This window comes from Neofelis nebulosa, chromosome 16 (assembly GCF_028018385.1).
Source record: "Neofelis nebulosa isolate mNeoNeb1 chromosome 16, mNeoNeb1.pri, whole genome shotgun sequence".
Classification (NCBI taxonomy): Eukaryota; Metazoa; Chordata; class Mammalia; order Carnivora; family Felidae; genus Neofelis; species Neofelis nebulosa.
This window is the reverse complement of record NC_080797.1, coordinates 54,554,457-54,572,366: the sequence shown is the minus strand read 5'-3', so window position 1 is coordinate 54,572,366 and position 17,910 is coordinate 54,554,457. Positions and strand designations below refer to the sequence as shown.

Here is a 17,910-nt window from a genome sequence, read left to right as displayed (position 1 = left end):
TTGGATCGCGGAGCTCCTCCCGGGTCGCAAGGGCTCGGACGCATTTTGGTCACCACCGCGGCCACCGTTGCCGATCTGCCCCCCCTCGGAGCCGCGCCTGAACCCGCCTCCATTCTGCCCTGCCCCGGGCTGGGGCTCCACCCTCCGCTTCTCCGCGACCGACCACACCTAGCGGGAATCAGTCGCGGCCTTCCCGCCTCTTCCGGCCCCGCCCCATGCCTGACGGGAGGTGGGAAACTGTGCTTTCCTCTGTGCCGGCGGGTGCAGAGGGTTCCCGGGTGGCCTGTGGTCCTGCTTTGGTGAGCTCTTCCCTTAGGGGCAGGGAAACCGAGGTTTAGGGGGGGCTTGCTCCAGGCCCGAGGCCGTTCGTATTCTTGCCCCCTTGTTCAGTCTCCCCTCCCAGTTCCTGACCCCTATGGCAAGAAGGAGAAATTACAGGCTCTTAAGGTGACTCCAATGCCTGCCCTCTGGCTGATGCGAAGGATTCAGCCTAGAAAAGGCTGAGTGCCTCAGCTATCATCCCTGAGTTACCCTCTCAACCCTACCTGATCCCTTGGCTTTACTAGAATGACAACTCAAGGTTAAAAATGGAAACACCCTCCAGTACACCTGTTAGGGGATTGTATCCCTACTGGCCTACTGTCTCCAACTGTCCTAGACCCTCCCACTCCCAGTTAAAAAATATATCACTGTGTACCAAAGATTAAAAGCAAAAGCTAACATTTACTGAATGCTGTGTAATTGGCACTTCTAAGCACTTTAAATATATTAGCATATGCACATAAACTCTTTAAGATACTACGTATTAGGCTTCATTTTGTAAGTGACTGAGACAGAAAGGGGTAAAGCATGGTTTGGACTTTAAGCCATGCAGTCTTAGGTCCAGGGGATGTGCTCCTAAACTGCCTTCATTCCATTCTGCCTTTTGTCTCTTCTTGGGTTGTTGGTTTTGCTCTCTGACCACTCAGGATGTTCCATCAAAACTCTGAAAACTGCCTTACATCTGCATCCTTAATATAGCTATCTTCCAAAGAAAAACACATCTCTGCATAACTACTGGAATCCCTCCACTGCAAGCAATGGCATAAGCAGTATGTGAGGCTGGTTTATTCATTCACCAAGTACTCATGTGTTTGGCCCAAGGATAAAGATTAAAACAAAATAAAACCAGTCCTTGCTTTTAGGGATCTCAGGAGAAAACTTGACGGCAACAAGTGGTTAAGAAAGGTTTGAGCTCAGAGCCAAGGGCTCTGGGGGGCCCTTAGTCATTTTTTATGGATTCCAGGATGAAAGTAAACAAAGGCCAGAGAGGAGTCATGACTCATTTTTACCTCTGCCCCATCCCTATGCAACACTTAGATTTGAAAAGACAACTGAAGAGGTGTATCAAAGAAATGCCACCAACTATAAAAATTAAATCTAAGCTTTTGCTGTTGCCCACCTGAAATCCGATTAAGTGGTACACAGCCCATAAAATTCACTGCATCCCCACTGCACAGAGGTATTGACTGTCCCACTACTTGCCTGCTGCCCACCAATATTATCAACACTGAGACACAAAGCTCTGAGCACATGTGTTTATCGAACTATTGACTCAACCTTTTAAATGGCAGCCAAGTGCTATTCCTGGGGGAATCTCTTCTCTCCTTCAGTACTCACAGTTCATGAAAGCAGTAAACTGTAATGCCACAGTGACTTTATTGTTGGAAACCAGATAAGGAGCATGCACTTATGGACCGCAACGTGGTTAGCTCTAGGCGCAGTCTTTTGGTCCCAGGTCTACATGCTAAAGTAATTACTTTTCAGACAACCCTTGGTTGAAATTCTGCCAAGTTCTGTTTTCATTCTTCCAGTTCAGTATGAATCTCTGAATTTAAGGCACTTTATGTTAAGTGATACCAGGGAATTTTAAATAATAGCAATCTCATGAGAAAGATGCTAGCCAGTATTTAAGGGTATTGCAGCAAATTTATTCTTTCAAAACAAAAGATTGAAAACTGCTTTTCTCAGCTCTAGTCAAGGGAAGAGTTTTGTCCTCAACAATTTGTATCTCTATCCTCATTTGCTCTTCATCCTAACATCAACACTGGTCAAATACCAAGTTCAGAAGTGGCAAATATTAAAATACTGCCACACATTAAGTAGAAACATGTACACCAATTTTTACTATGCATATTAATAAATATTCTTTATTTTAAATTTTGCACATTGCGCTTTAACGTTACATCCAAACATTTTGCAAGTGGATGTCTACTTTGTAAAACCATATATTCAGCTCATTGTCATTTCTGTACAGAAGTATAAGTACAACATTACTTTTTGCCACTAAGTTGCTTTAGTAAGTCTCACAGGAAGAGAAACATTTAATGAAAAGAGATGGCTTAAATCATATGGCAGGCCTGCGCAGCCACGCAACTAAAGACACAAGCCTGAAGAAAGAACTAATGAGGTTACCTCCACCGTCTCCCAAAACAAGAAAGAATCACATTGATTTAAAATTTTGCCATAAGTCACTAAATTAAGAGTTTTTTTTTTTTTTTTGAAAGAGAAGGCGCAGTAGTCATCTTGAGTGTTTCATTGAAAGACAGAGCTATTTTATTTATTTAATTTGCTCCAGCCGTTGTCAACCAGCCACTACAGATGGGCCTCTTGTGATCATTTAAGCGGCAGTATTTATTAAATTTCTCCTTCAGATGCTGTCGGTATTGTTCTCTATTGCTGTAGAAAGACTGGTTATTAGCCATAAATGACTGTATTTCATCTTGTGAGATAAAGATTTCCTCATCTGAAGTACATTCAGACTCATCCTGCAAATTAAAGCAGTAAAGATTATGACTTAAATTAAGAATGCAAAATGCTATGCTGATGGAGGACAGCTAAAAATTCAGGCAAACTAGCCTTTTAATTTCAATCCAGTCACATGAAGTCTTTCATTGAACTGTTTACAGAACAAGCATAATGTCACTCCATCTTAGAAAGTACAAAGAATAAAATCCAACTTAACTCAGTTTGAAACTCTGGATCTATAATTTGTCTTAGAAGACCTATGAGCCTAAGAGACTCCCAACCTTTGCCTTAGAAAATGACTAATTAGGGGCGCCTGGGTGGCGCAGTAGGTTAAGCGTCCGACTTCGGCCAGGTCACGATCTCGCGGTCCGTGAGTTCGAGCCCCGCGTCAGGCTCTGGGCTGATGGCTCGGAGCCTGGAGCCTGTTTCCGATTCTGTGTCTCCCTCTCTCTCTGCCCCTCCCCCGTTCATGCTCTGTCTCTCTCTGTCCCAAAAATAAATAAAAAAACGTTGAAAAAAAAAAGAAAATGACTAATTAGATAACTAGACTTTAAGTAAAAACTTGAGGGGCACCTGGGTGGCTCAGTCTTAAGGCTAAGCATCCGATTTCAGCTCAGGTGATGATCTTGCGGTTTGTGAGTTTGAGCCCCACGTTGGGCTCTATGCTGACAGCTCAGAGCCTGGAGCCTGCTTCGGATTCTGTGTTTCCCTCTCTCCCTGACCCTCCCTCTGCTCGCACTCTCTCAAAAAAATAAACTTTAAAAAAATAATAGAAACTTAAAATTAAAAAAATAACAATGTTTCTGATTACAGCAAAACAAACAAACGACTAACTAGAGATGGTTACAACTAGTTACCAAACTTTAAATAACCAGACTGATGTGATTAACTGGATGGTCCTGTGTTGAAACTTTTATCTCTACAAATTAAGTAAAATAAAACCTTTTTAAAATTTAAGAAACTTAACCACCACATAAAAAACAAAAACAAAAACAAACTATTCTAAAGGATTTGTTTCCACTGGGAGCCTAACTATTAAAGAGAATATACCACCCTTCTCTTTCCTTCCCCCTCCTCTAAGCCCCACACAAACTATGTACTGGGTTGCTTGGAATCAGGCATAATTCGTGTAAAGTACCAAGACTTACAGTCAATCTTAAAAGATTTTGCAAGTTTAGTTATGCTTTTATCCTACATGAACCTAAAGAAAGTAAAAAGTGGGCTCTAGTTCAGATTCTACATTTTTTCCTGGTATGGAAGGCTGGACACCATAAGCTGCCACTCAGAAAGGCAGTTTGCTTACAATAACCCTCTTCAAGGAGGCAGACTCCTGGACACAATGCTAACTCTATCCCTTTTTCCCAACTATTCTCTTCTCTTCTACAAAGGAGGACAAGGAAATGTGCTGTAGAGCAGCTGCATAAACCATGTGTGGAAGAGCAGAAATGAAAAGACCAAAAATAATGAAAGACTGACCTTAATTTCTTAAAAGCTTCCCCAACTCCTAGCTTTAAATTCTCAAATATTGTCCCCTCCCACATCTACCAATCAATAAGATATCCTTACTTACAAGGAGTTCAACTAAGCTCTTGGCACCTTTTCCACAATCAGGACCAAATGATGGCTCTACAGGTTCTGCAAACTGTGGTACATTTTTCCTATGCTCAAACCAAGGCAGTGGCTGCCCACCCTTTTCAGGACTGCAACAGCTTTCAGGATGTGCATCTTTGGTCTTGTCGCGGTGAAACACTGTGTGCACGGTATTTCCTGAGGTCTCTCGATTACCTGGATCTGTAATACAGCTTCCAAGCTTTTGGATCTGAAACCAAGCAAAGGATTACCCAGGTAAAAAGGCAGGGAATAAGAGCAATTATTCCTTAGAGAAAGAAAAAAAGGCCCTGATAGTGTGTTAAGTTTTTAGAAGGAATACTGAACAACAGCAGCAACTGGCACTTAGTAGGCACTTACTACATACCAGATGCTATGTTAACCCATCGATATAATCTCTTTCATCTTCACAGAACTTAATCTGATAGGGACTATTAATTTCCTTCCAGATGGGAAAACTATAAGATCAAGCAAACTGCTCAAGATTACACAGCTAATCCATTTAAAAGTATTATGAAAAGAATGAACTGGATTTATGACTCACATAGATTACTGGACAAGTGACCGCATCAGACAGACACACACACACAAATCACAAGATGAGCAGGCAACAGAACTGCATTCTAAAGGTACTCATTCTAAAATAATAAATACCAGAAACTAAGCTGCAGACTTGCCACTCCAAAGAAAATAGGTTGTTCTCCCCTCAACTGCAAAGGTTTAAGAACTCTGATACTTACATGTTCATCACATTTCAACATCTTACTTTTCTTTTTCTTCTTTTTATTTTTTCCTTTGGTGTTGTTCTCTTCAGAATTTGCCCAACATTCAACACAACTATCACCATCATCTTCTTTGTCTTCACAGTGATGAACACAGGAGTCGTCACCTGAAGAAATCAATAATCTCTTACTTATGTGCTTTAATCAGCCATGTAGTAGAAATAATTGGGAAGCTTAATCTGAACCTACCGTGTTCATCGTGATTACAAATGCCTTCAGTGCAAGCAACATCCGAACCCTCCCGAGAACCTGTTTCACTCCCTTCCATACTAGATGAATATCCACAATCACTACCATTACAGTGTGGTGATAAGCCTGAAAATAAATCGGTTGAGACTTATAGTTAACATACCAACAAAGAATGAACCAACTGGAGACAACATAAAAATTTCAAAATTGATAGCTTACTAAAAGTAGAAAGTAAACTAAATAATGAAAATATGATGAGGGGTTTATAGTTTTTTGTTTTTGTCAAATAATAACAAATACCATAAAGAAAAAAGAAGTATTAAGTGTCAAAGTTACAGGATCTCTAAAACCTCTTCCATTTAAGAGGAAGAAAGAATAAACTTAAGACTTAATTTTAAGAAGAAACTGTATTTAGTTACCTTTCTTTATTTTAGGGGACCCCAAAAGATTGCCGCTGCTAGGACAGGTACATGATGTGTTTTCGTTGGTAACAATTACTTCTACACAACTATTACCATCTTCGGTGCTGCCACAGGCTTTGCAGCTGTTTTCTATGAAGTCTGTTTCCTTTAAGGGTCAACATTGAGAGAGGGTAAAAAGTCTTACCTTCATATGGTTACATTTACTTTCCTTAACATCAACCAATTAAATAGGAGTTAGGAGGTTACCAACTGAAAAAATTATTCTCATGAAAAATCACTAACCCGCATTAAGACTATGAAACAACTAAAAGCAAATTAAGAGTTAATCGTATCAGGAAAATTTAGGAGGGAAGTTCCCAAAGTGTAGTTTGCTGACCCCAGGGATTCCCTAGATCAAAACTATTTTCATCAGAATACTAATATGTCACTTGCCTTTTTCACATATTGACACTTACACTGATGATACAAAAGCAATGGTGGGAAAAGTTGCTGGTACTTTCGCACAAATCACAGCAGTGGCAATCACACTGTACTAACAGTCAGTGTATTTTTTACTTGTCAAGCACTTTCAGGAAATAGATACTTCACTTATGAAAGTCTTCGATGAAGCAGTAAAAATATTTTTTAAGTATCAGCTCATGAGTAGATGTCTGACAAATAGGAAGGATGCTTAAAGCACTTTTGCTGCATACCAAAATACAATGGCTGTCTCAAGGAAAAGCACTTGAAGCTTGTTTGAGTTACAAGCTGAACTAGCTGTTTTTTATCCTGGAACATAAATTTTGCTTGAAAGAAGAGACAAACTTTGGTTATTCAGACTTGGGTATTTAAAAGCCATTCTCTCAGAAATGAAGTCAGCCCATCACCTCAAGGAAAACAATGGACGGTATTTGTTGTGATAAAACTCAAACTTTCAAACTACAATCAGAATTTTGAAAACTTGTATAAACAAGCAGAATGTGCCTGAAGCTTCCCAATACTTAAAGACCCTGCTGATGAGATCAGTAGTGGTTTTAACACGATTATGTGATAATATATATAATGAAATGTCAGTATCTGGCAAGGTCTGCATAACTCAGTAAACCAGTAACTTTCAAATGACCAATTCATGATGTTACAAAATCATGCATGAGTTAAAGATCCATTCAAAGTGCAAGACTGACTAGTGGATTTTAATTTAACTGAGTTACGAAAAGGTCATTCACAGGTGCCAGGTTCCACATTGTAACTAATCTTTAAGAAACTACCACTTGTTGAACTGTAATGCCAAAGAATATCCACAACTATCTGAAAAAGTTTATATTAAAATACTCCTTCCTTTTTTGTGTGAGGCCAGACTTTCTTCAAATGTTTCAACCAAGCAACATATGGAAATAGACTGAATGCAGAAGCAGATATGAGAATCCATCTGATTCCTTTTAAACCAAATATTTAGAAGATCTGCAAAAATATAAAATAATGCCACCTTTCTCACTTCTTTTTGTTTTGGAACAGTTTTCAAAAAATGTTATTCATGTTAACATATAATGGGCTTATTATTTTTTAAAAAGAATTAACGATTTAAAATTTCTCCATTTTAATTTCTAATACAATAAATGTTGTATGTATAATCTACATGAACAAAAAGCACACCGAGCACTGTAATTTTTAAAAATTCCAAGGGGTCCTGAGACCAAAAAGAACTGCTCTAGGTCATACATGGACTTAACTTTCCATATTTGGACTTTGATCTAACAACATACTAAGATCAGGTAAAAAGATAATCACTGAATATTATAAAACAAACACAAGACATTAAAATTTTTGGCTGTACCAATTATAGTAGGAAAAAAGCCAATATACAAGCTGCAGCTCCTCATATTCTGGAAAAGCATAGTAAAAATGCCAAAAATCTAGCAAAAAGCAATACTACATATTTATGAATCAAAATTAAGGAATACTACCTTCTCTTGGCTTACTTCCTTTTCATCTGCTGCTTGTAAAGGAGTAGGAATATCACATACACATTTATTTTTTCGTCTGTTCTTCCGTTTCTGGCGTTTCTTTTCTTGCTTGAGTTCTCTTACTCGTTCCTCCTCTGAAAACTCTTCACAAAGTTGTTCCAATCGGCTAATACCCTGTACTTTTTCCACAGTCATCTATTATAAAAACAAAGTTGAGAATGAATACTGGTCAAAACTACCTTTACTTTCCTTGGAAATTCTCAATTGCTAATTTTAAATGATACCACACACACAAATAATTCATGTTGCAATTTACCAGAGCATTCCTACAAAGAATCTTAAATTTTAATGCTTTATTTATTTAATGTTTATTTATTTGAGAGAGCATGAGTGAGCACAAGTAGGGGAGGGGCAGAGAGAGAAGACAGAGAAAATCCCAAGCAGTCTCTGTGCCATTTGCACAAAGCCTGACATGGGGCTTGATCCCATGACCCCACGAAATCATGACCTGAGACAAAATCAAGAGTTGGATGCTTAACCGAATGAGCCACCCAGGTGTCCCTAAATTTTAATACTTTATTTTTTTAAGTTTATTTATTTTGAGAAAGAGAGAGAGCATGAACAGGGGGAGGGCAGAGAGAGGGAGAGAGAGAGAGAATCCCAAGCAGGTTCTGCGCCATCAGCACGGAGCCCGATGCAGGGCTCGAACCCACAAACTGAGATCACGACCTGAGCAGAAATCAAGAGTCTGACGCTTAACTGATCGAGCCACCTAGATGCCCCTATATTTTAACACTTTAAATGATGACAACTTAAAATCTACAGGAAGTGAATATACCACCAATCCCTACAGGGAAGGCAGACTTATTACACACACTCCTCTTCCAAACCAGCAATATTCTAGTTTCAAATTTCAATTCCAACACAGCAAACATTCATTTCTTAACACATCAGAAGACTATTTAACCTGATTAGATGATCTAGTTTCTGAAGCCACAAACATATAAAAAGAAAAAAAAGCGTTCAGCAAGAACTAGTACAAATCTCCTCAGACTCCCCAGAACAATGTTTAAAGTTCACAGATGGGCTTCTGAAAAAAAAGGTTTATAGCTTTCATATAATTCACAAAAGGGATCCGTGACCCAGTTAAAGGGTTACAACCATGCCTCAGAATATAACAAGATGTTCACTAGCCAAAATTTTATGTGCTACAGAGAACTGGGGGGGGTGCGGGAGGGGAAGGTTACCAAATCACAAACACCAAACCCAAAACCAGCACTATAAAGAGGCTACTGGATATCAGCAGACAAACTGAGACTCACGAATTAAGTCTCAAATTTACTCTGGGTTGCTTTTACCTTTTCATTAGCTATACTTCATAGCAACATGCTGCTAAATAATCAACTTCAGTTTTCCACTCTGAGAAAGTCTAAATATCAAAGCTGGCAGAATAACAGGATTAAAATCAAAGAAAATCCACAAACTTTTTTTTTTTTTTTAATGTTTTTTAACGTTTATTCATTTTTGAGAGAGAGAAGCACAGCATAAGCAGAGGAGGGGCAGAGAGGGAGGGAGGGAGACACAGAATCCGAAGCAGGCTCCAGACTCTGAGCTGTCAGCATAGGGCCCGACGCAGGGCTCAAACTCATGGACTGCGAGATGATGACCTGAGCCAAAGTCGGAATCTTAACTGACTGAGCCACCCAGGCACCCCCAAAATCCACAAACTTAAATTCTAATTCCCTTCCCCTAAATCCACCCCCAAATCCATGCCAGTATCAGTGAATCACAGCCCTCTGAGGCAAAATCAGACTGCTAGCTTATATTAACATTCAGTCCAATAACCTAACCAAGCAATCTTAGACAATGAAGCAGGTCACTATTCTTACCTCAAAACTCTTGCGCAAAGCATCAACACCAAGATAGAAAAGCATCTGCCATGTTTGCTCTTCTGCTCGTAGTTTTTGCCAGATTCGATGCAGTCTTTCATAAAGATGAATTCCCAAGCAGGTCAGAACTTCTTCTTGAGCTATATCTATTGTCTTAGCATGCCTTTCTCTTCGTCTGTAAAGGAGAATAAATCACACATAATTCCTAGTACCCTTTGCTGAAAGAGTAAAAGACAGATAAGAGGGTTCAGGGTTTATTTTTTATTTATTTATTTAAAATTTTTTTTTTTTAACATTTATTTATTTTTGAGACAGAGAGAGACAGAGCATGAACGGGGGAGGGGCAGAGAGAGAAGGAGACACAGAATCGGAAGCAGGCTGCAGGCTCTGAGCCATCAGCCCAGAGCCTGACGTGGGGCTCGAACTCACGGACCGCGAGATCGTGACCTGAGCCGAAGTCGGACGCTTAACCGACTGAGCCACCCAGGCGCCCCAAGAGTGTTCAGGGTTTAAACACAATTTGCATACCTGGTAAGAAGCCAGTTATACATTCAAATTAAATGTACATAAAAACACACAAGCATACATGTACATAACCAATGAGAAATACACATGCAGGCAGAACTCAGTCCTAATATTGCTAAAAATAAGATAATTCAGGAACTGGGGCTCTAAAGAGATGGTTTTTGGGCACAAGAAGTCTAATATAATGTGTCCAGCTCATAGGAGGCATGATAGCTCCTTCACCTTCCAATTATAACAAATGCCTATTTGGGTTTTGTAGGTTTCTTTTTTTTGAGGAGTAATGGATAAAGGCAGTGCGAAAGTGATTCAATCATGGACAAAAGCCCTCTAGGCTAGTTTTCAGTAGTAGGGTTCACAGAACTTCACTGGTAAGTCTTTGTGTTCTATGTGCCTAGCACAAAATAGGCACTCAAATGAGAGCTGATACACAAAACATAAAACAAAATGGGTTCATTTTATTCTATGAACCTTTTCTGATTTTATTTTCACAAAAAAGCCAGAGATAAAATTTTAGGTTCCTATATAATTCAGTGATAATATACACAATTCATTAATTACATTCAGTAAAATATTTAACACTTTGCTGCAAAGACCTCTTCCTATGCAAAAACCATCATAATGAACAAAATTTAGATATGGAAATGCATGGATGGATGGGGAAAAAAAATCCCTTGAATCATTTTCAAGTGAAATGATAATCTATAATAATGAAAGCAAAAAAAAAAAAAAAGCCTGTCTACTTCAAGCAACAAGGAGCAGAGGACTGAAATGAACACCACAGAACACTTTCTATTTTTATTCAGTCAATTAAGAAATGCAGATTTTAAAGAAAGCAAACTCTTTACAAGCACACCTGAATTTATACATATATATGTACTGATGCAAAGGGTGATGGAAATAAAACTTTCAGTAATAAAATGAAGCAAAGCGCTAGATAGCCCATTCTAGCAAATTACATACTCATACCCTCCTGCGAACTCTGGCTCAGCACGACCCAAAAGATGTGCAATGAAGTCTGTTTCACAGCAAACATGTATGTGCCGTTCATGTGGACAGCACCGCAAACCTTCATAAAGTGCAGCACAGTAGCCCTTCTCTTTGCTGCAATCAAGTTCACCAATAAGGATATTGTATGCTCGGAGAACTTTATTTTTGCAATCAGTGCAAAACCTGTTGAAAAGAAATACTTCAAAATTAAGAAAAGGCTGCATAATTATTCCGTTAAGCATGTAACAGTGTACTAGACAATAACACTCCCCTCCCATATGGCGCATTAAAAAAAATTCTCCAAACACACATTTAAAACATACACGTGTAAGATATATACAATTTTAGGGATTACGGAGTACAGCTAGATTTCCATTTGCAAATGATTTTTATTTTTTTAAATGTCTATTTTGAAGGGGGGGAGGAAAAGACAGACATGAGCGGGGGAGGGGCAGAGAGAGGGGGGAAAAAGAATCCCAAACAGGCTTCAAACTGTCAGCACAGAGTCCAATGTGGGGCTCAGTCTCACATCACAAACCTCAAGATCATGACCTGAGCCAAAATCAAGAGTCGGATGCTTAACCGACTGAGTCACCCAGGCACCCTTGCAAATGATTTTTTTAAATACTTATTTATTTTTGAGAGGGAGAAAGAAAGAGAGAGAGAGGGAGGAAGGGAGGGAGGGGCAGAGAGGGAGAGAGAATCTCGAGCATGCTCCACACTGTCAGTGCAGAGCCCGACATGGGGCTTTAACTCACAAACCCTTAGATCATGAGCTGAGATGAAATAGAGAGTCTGACGCTTAACCGACTGAGCCACCCAGGCACCCGTTTGCAAATGATTTTTTAAAGTTTTTTTTAATGTTTATTTATTTTATTTTAGAGAGAGATACAGCGCAAGCGGGAGAGGGACAGAGAGAGGGGGAGACACAGAATGGAAGCAGGCTCCAGGCTCTGAGCTGTCAAACCCACAGATTGTAAGATCATGACCTGAGCTGAAGTCGGGTGCTCAACCGACTGAGCCACCCAGGCGCCCTGCAAATGATTTTTAAACAAGAGAGACACACGGACCTAAAAGAATGAGGCAGATATACACTGTTTGTTCATAACATACATTTCCAGAAAATAGTTGCCAAGGACTAGCATATCACTTCCTCAAGAGCAATTCATACAGGTCAGAAATAAAACAAGAAGCTACAAACCAATGACTCAAAGAATCACTCTCCCTTCAGCCTCTGAAAATAGTTGCTATCTTCAGTCAGTAAAACTTGATTTGAAATTCTGCTACAACATTTTAACACCTCATTAGCTAATAAGCATTGGGAAGAGGGTGGGGGCAAAAAGAATAGGAAAGTGGCACATGGAGTTTTAGTTACTAATAATTTCCAAAAGGTCAAATTCCTTTTTTTTTTTTTTTAATTTTTTTAATGTTTATTTATTTTTGAAAGAGACAGAGTGTGAGCAGGGGAGGGGCAGAGACAGAGGGAGACACAGAATTGAAGCAGGGTCCAGGCTCTGAGCTGTCAGTACAGAGCCCAATGCGGGGCTCGAACTCACAAACTGCGAGATCAAAACCTGAGCCAAAGTCAGACACTTAACTGACTGAGCCACCCAGGCACCCCATTTCCTTTTTTTTTTTTAAAAAACTTATTTATTCTGATAGAGACAGAAAGAGCACGAGCAGGAGGGGCAGAGAGAAAGGGAGGATACAAAGCAAGCTGCATGCTGTCAGCACAGAGCTGACCTGAGTCAAAATCAAGAGTCAGATATTCAACAGACTGAGCCACCCATATTTCTGAAGAAAAAAGTATGTTCTTAACACAATCATAATATTGACAACATACACATAAAAATGTGGTCTAGGGGCACGCACCTAGGTGGCTCGGTTGAGTGTCTGACTCCTGATATTGGCACAAGTTGTGATCCTGTGCATTTGAGATTGAACTCTATGTTGAACATGGAGCCTGCTTGGGATTCCCCCACCCCAATGAACAAATAAACATTTATTTAAAATGTGGTCTAAACTTAAGTGTTTATAATGTGGCAAAAGTGTAGAAGAGAAAAAAAAAAAAGGTGTACAAGACAGTGTGAATGTAGAAGATGATGACATTTTCTTTTAGAAACCAAACATTATTTAATCAGAAAGGAAAAAATAGAGCCTTGTTTCTTTATCTTTGATTTCCTGAATAAGAAAGAACTTGGTCAGGTAAAAAAAAAAAAAAAAAAAAAAAAAAAGGCCAGGCTCATAATATTAAACAGCTGCCTCTCTGGGAAGATCAGCTGTAGTGGAATGAAGAAATTTTGATCTCTTTAAATTCATCTCCCTAGGTGACTTCTATTCCCATGGCTTCAGCCAACATGTGTGCCTCTCACCTCTACAGCTCTTGTTCAAGTCTCTGCCCTTGCCTCAGGGCCAAACTCATACTGAAAAAGGGGGGACATCACAGATATGTAATAGGCAACAAGTTAAACTCCCTGTCCGATACTAAGGGCGACACTGTTCCCTTCTAAACTTGTTGAGAACGCCACCATTCAGTCACCCAGGAAGAAAACCTTAGTTAACTACCAACTTCTCCTCAGGTCCTCTTTTAGGGGTGGAGCCAAAATGGCATCAAGTATTATTATTATTTTTAGTATTTTTAAAAATGTTTATTTATTTTGAGAGAGATTGCAAGTAGGGGAGGGGCAGAGAGAGGGAGAAAAAGGGAATCCCAAGAGCAGAGCCTGACCTGGGGCTCAAACTCACAAACCATGAAATCATGACCCAAGCGGAAGTCAAGAGTGGCACTTAACTGAGCCACCCAGGCACACCAGTATTATTTCTTACATCTCTCATCAGCCCCTTCTTTCTGATCCCCCCTGCCCTGTTTTAAACTGCCTAGATAATTTTTTAAAAAGCTTCCTGACTTCCCTGCTTGCATTTTTTCTAGCTCCAATGCATCTCTCGTAACAAAATTTTTAAAACAAATCTGATTATCTCACTCTCAGCTTCAAGACCCCTCCCGTCTATAAATAAAGTTCCAACTCCTTATTAAGCCCTTCACTGACTTCCTCTCTTACCCCACCTATTTCCAGATTTATTTCCCAAGACTCCCATCTCCCTCATGCTTCTCCCAGTCTACCCTGCCTTTCTGTACATACTGTACAGACAATGGACTACTTTTGAACATAGCTTATGTGTCCTTACTTTAGTCTTTTTTTCTTCTGCTTCCTCCCCACTCCTCTCCACATCCTTCTCCATTTGCCTAAATCATGCCCATCCTTAAAGAAGCCCTCTGTAATTCCCATAACTAGAATTAGCCTTCCTCTGTGTTCCCATATTTGTGATTTATTCTTCTTACTGTATTTACCCTCACAATGCCATGCAGTTGTTTGATACACACATCTTTCTAAGTATGCTTCTTGAAATGAATAGATGTTAAAATAGAAGCTCTAAGTCCACTTAGTAAACACAGGCAATAATGTTGACAAGTCAAATCGCACTTTCATTAATGCTCCAAAAACACTGAAATATACAAAAATTAACACAAAATAGACTATAGCCTAAATATTAAGATCTGAAATTACAAAACTCCTAGAAGAAAACACAGGAAGAAAAAAAATTTTTTTTTAATTTTTTCAAATGTTTATTTTTGAGAGAGAGAGACAGAGTGTGAGCAGGGGAGGTGCAGAGAGAGGAGACACAGAATCCGAAGCAGGCTCCAGGCTTTGAGCTGTCAGCACAGAGCCCGACGTGGGGCTTGAACTCATGGACTGTGAGATCATGACCTGAGCTGAAGCCAGATGCTCAACCGACTGAGCCACCCAGGCGCCCTGAAAAAAATTTTTTTTTAATGTTCATTTATTTTGAGAGAGAGAGTGTGTGTGTGTGTGTATGTGTGAGAGAGAGCGAGAGAGAGAGCAAGAGACAGCATGTGCGAGTGGGGGAGGAGGAGAGAGGGAGAGAATCCAAGCAGGCTCTGTCCACACTGTCAGCACAGAGTTGGACATGAAGCTTGTTTCACAAACTGTGAGATCATGAACTGAGCCAAAATCAGAGTCGGGCACTTAACTGACTAAACCACACAGGTGCCCCACCCCCAAATTTCATATTGAATAGGTGATGATTTTTTGGATATGACATCAAAAGCACAGCAAACAGACAAATGAGACTATATCCAACTTAAAAGCTTCTGTGTAGCAAAGGAAACGAGAATCAAAGACAACCACAGAGAAAGTATTTGCAAACAGGGCACCTGGGTGGCTCAGTCGGTTAAATGTCTGACTTTGCTCAGGTCATGATCTCACGGTTTGTGAGTTCAAACTCATGTCAGGCTCTGTGCTGACAGCTCAGAGCCTGGAGCCTGCTTCAGATTCTGTGTCTCCCTCTCTCTGCCCCTCCCCCGCTCATGCTCTGTCTCTCTCTGTCCCAAAAATAAACACTAAAAGAAATATTGTTAGAAAATATTTCCAAACCACATACTGGATAAGGGGTGAATATCTAGAATGTATAAGAACTCCTACAACTCAATAATAACAACAAAAAAATTAAATACTGGGCAAAAGACATGAATAGACATTTCTCCTGATAGACAAATGGCTAACAAGCACATGAAAAGTTGTTCAACATCACTAATCATTAGGGAAATGCAAATCACAACCACACAATACTACCTTACACCCATTAGTATGGCCACTCCAAAAAAATAAGAAACATGTGTTAGCAAAGATGTGGAGACACTGGAACCCTTGCACACTACACTGCTGCTGAAATTGTAAAATAGTGCTGTCAATAATAGCAAACAGTATAGCATTTCCTCAAAAAATTAAAAACAGAACTATCATATGACCTGGTAATCCCATTTTTGAGTATATATCCAAAAGAACTGAAAACAGGATCTCAAAGAGCTATTTCTACACTCATGTTCATTGCATCATTATTAGAAATAGCTAAGATACAGGGGCAACAACCTAAATGCCACTTAATGTTCACTTAAAAACTGTTTAAGAAGTCAATTTGTGGTGTGTTTTTTTTTTTTTTAACCACAATTAAAAAAGTCTTCCCCTTGAGGGAGAGAATGGACTTAAATGCAGAAATAACAAACACTTCCATGTTTTCAGGTTATAAAAGATTTTCAGGTAAATAAATGATTAAATGTCATTCAGCAGCAATAAAACTTGAAATATTTCTCCCATATTTTACTGCTTTAAATTCTCATAGTTGATTAATGTATGTATGCATATAACCATAGTTAATACAAGCAAAGAGCAATTTAAAAATACTATATGGTAGCTGTAAGAATGAAAGTGACTTTTCCCGTTTTCAAAAGTAACCTTGCACATAAATGTAAAAAACATTTTAAGGCAGAGGTTTCAGAGTTTCTTAACACCTCATTTCTAATAAAATGGCTAGTGTTATCAAATCTTATCAAATCTTCTGTGTTACCAAATCTTCTGAGCACGTTATAGTGTTCAGAAAAGTCCACTAAATAGAACTGCCAAAAAAAGTACATTATTTAGACATTTAGAAATCATTCTCAACTGATTCTACACATCTCAAAACTCAAACTGTACCTAAAACAAGAACTAGATACAGAGGAATAAGAACTTGCAAATCTTGCATGCAAACATTCACTAATGTGCTTACACTATGTACCAGATACTGTTCTAAGTAAGCCTCACTATGTATCATCTATCCCCATGACAAATTTAATCCTACAATTAATTAAGTACTATCATTATTTTTGTCTTAAGAAAAAAACTGAGGTACAGAAAAGTCAAGTAACTTGTACAAAGTTATAATCAGTATAACCCAGGATTCAAAGCAATCTCTCTTAATTGTACTTTTCCCCACCCTTCAGATATTTATAAAACAGACTCCACCTTCTTCTAGACAAAACACTGCCATCCAGATACAGGAAATATATACAACCGTTACAGGAAACTCCAAAAGATTAGTTCTAATAACGAGTAATATACCACCCCAAAAAGCTATCTTTTGGATGGACCAATTAATATTTAATGATCAATTCATATTGAAAGAAAGACTCTAATATGGACCTATATATTTAAGTATGTTTTGTGTCTATATAATCCCTCTCCTGCAAAACTCCAAATATTTGACATATTCTCTACTCTCTTGGGTATAATCAAGCAAAAAGGCAAATTCACAAGAAATATTGTAAGTGAAAAAACACCTTAGTATGTAGGTTAAGCCATTACCTCATTGCCATATAAACACCAGTCTTGATAAATGCCAGTTTTTTATCATTTACATTTAATTATATATATATATATATCTCAGGTCAAAAAACACACAACCATACACCATACATGTGACAAATTTATCTTAAAAGAGTACAACTCCCCCCAAGAACACCATCTCTAGATGGTTCCCTTACCAGTTTCCTTTCCTACTGCACTCTCCCTCCCTACGCATTTCCAAATATTAATGACACTTAGAAAATTCCTTTGTAAAGTAGTATTCTAAAAAGAAAAATCTGAAGTTACTTTTTTAGTACATGAAGCACACAAATTCCAGCTCTACTTTTAGGTCTTGACAAATAATTATAGAAGAAATAATTCAAAATATTACTAAATGAAAGCTGCTAAATTAAACTTTGATTTTTAAAATGACAACATGAAATGCTTCTATCATAAAAACAAGGAATACTAGAGTTTCCAAAGTGATTAAGTACACTTTACTCAATTAGGCACACTTTACTGGCTTGGAACTAACAGGCCAATAAAATTTAAAAGTAAAAATTACAGAAAGAGGAGATGCTGGTTCAACATAAGAA

At 38.7% G+C, this 17,910-nt stretch overlaps 1 protein-coding gene across 7 annotated transcripts in view; it reads right to left on the bottom strand.

Moving 5' to 3' along the window:
• Positions 1–2,160: 2,160 nt before the first annotated feature.
• GGNBP2 (gametogenetin binding protein 2) overlaps positions 2,161–17,910 on the bottom strand; it is a 35,615-nt gene continuing 19,865 nt past the window's right edge. For 5 of the 7 annotated variants that reach the window (XM_058703895.1, XM_058703894.1, XM_058703892.1 and 2 more), the window contains 8 exons: positions 11,106–11,315; positions 9,621–9,795; positions 7,732–7,926; positions 5,786–5,933; positions 5,367–5,492; positions 5,136–5,284; positions 4,358–4,606; positions 2,161–2,807 (listed from right to left, as the gene is read on the bottom strand). In XM_058703895.1, coding sequence (XP_058559878.1) covers positions 2,604–2,807; positions 4,358–4,606; positions 5,136–5,284; positions 5,367–5,492; positions 5,786–5,933; positions 7,732–7,926; positions 9,621–9,795; positions 11,106–11,315 — 1,456 coding nt within the window. In that variant the 3' untranslated portion in view covers positions 2,161–2,603. The remainder of the gene's footprint in view (positions 2,808–4,357; positions 4,607–5,135; positions 5,285–5,366; positions 5,493–5,785; positions 5,934–7,731; positions 7,927–9,620; positions 9,796–11,105; positions 11,316–17,910) is intronic. The other 2 variants (XM_058703896.1, XM_058703898.1) reach the window with 1 other exon arrangement.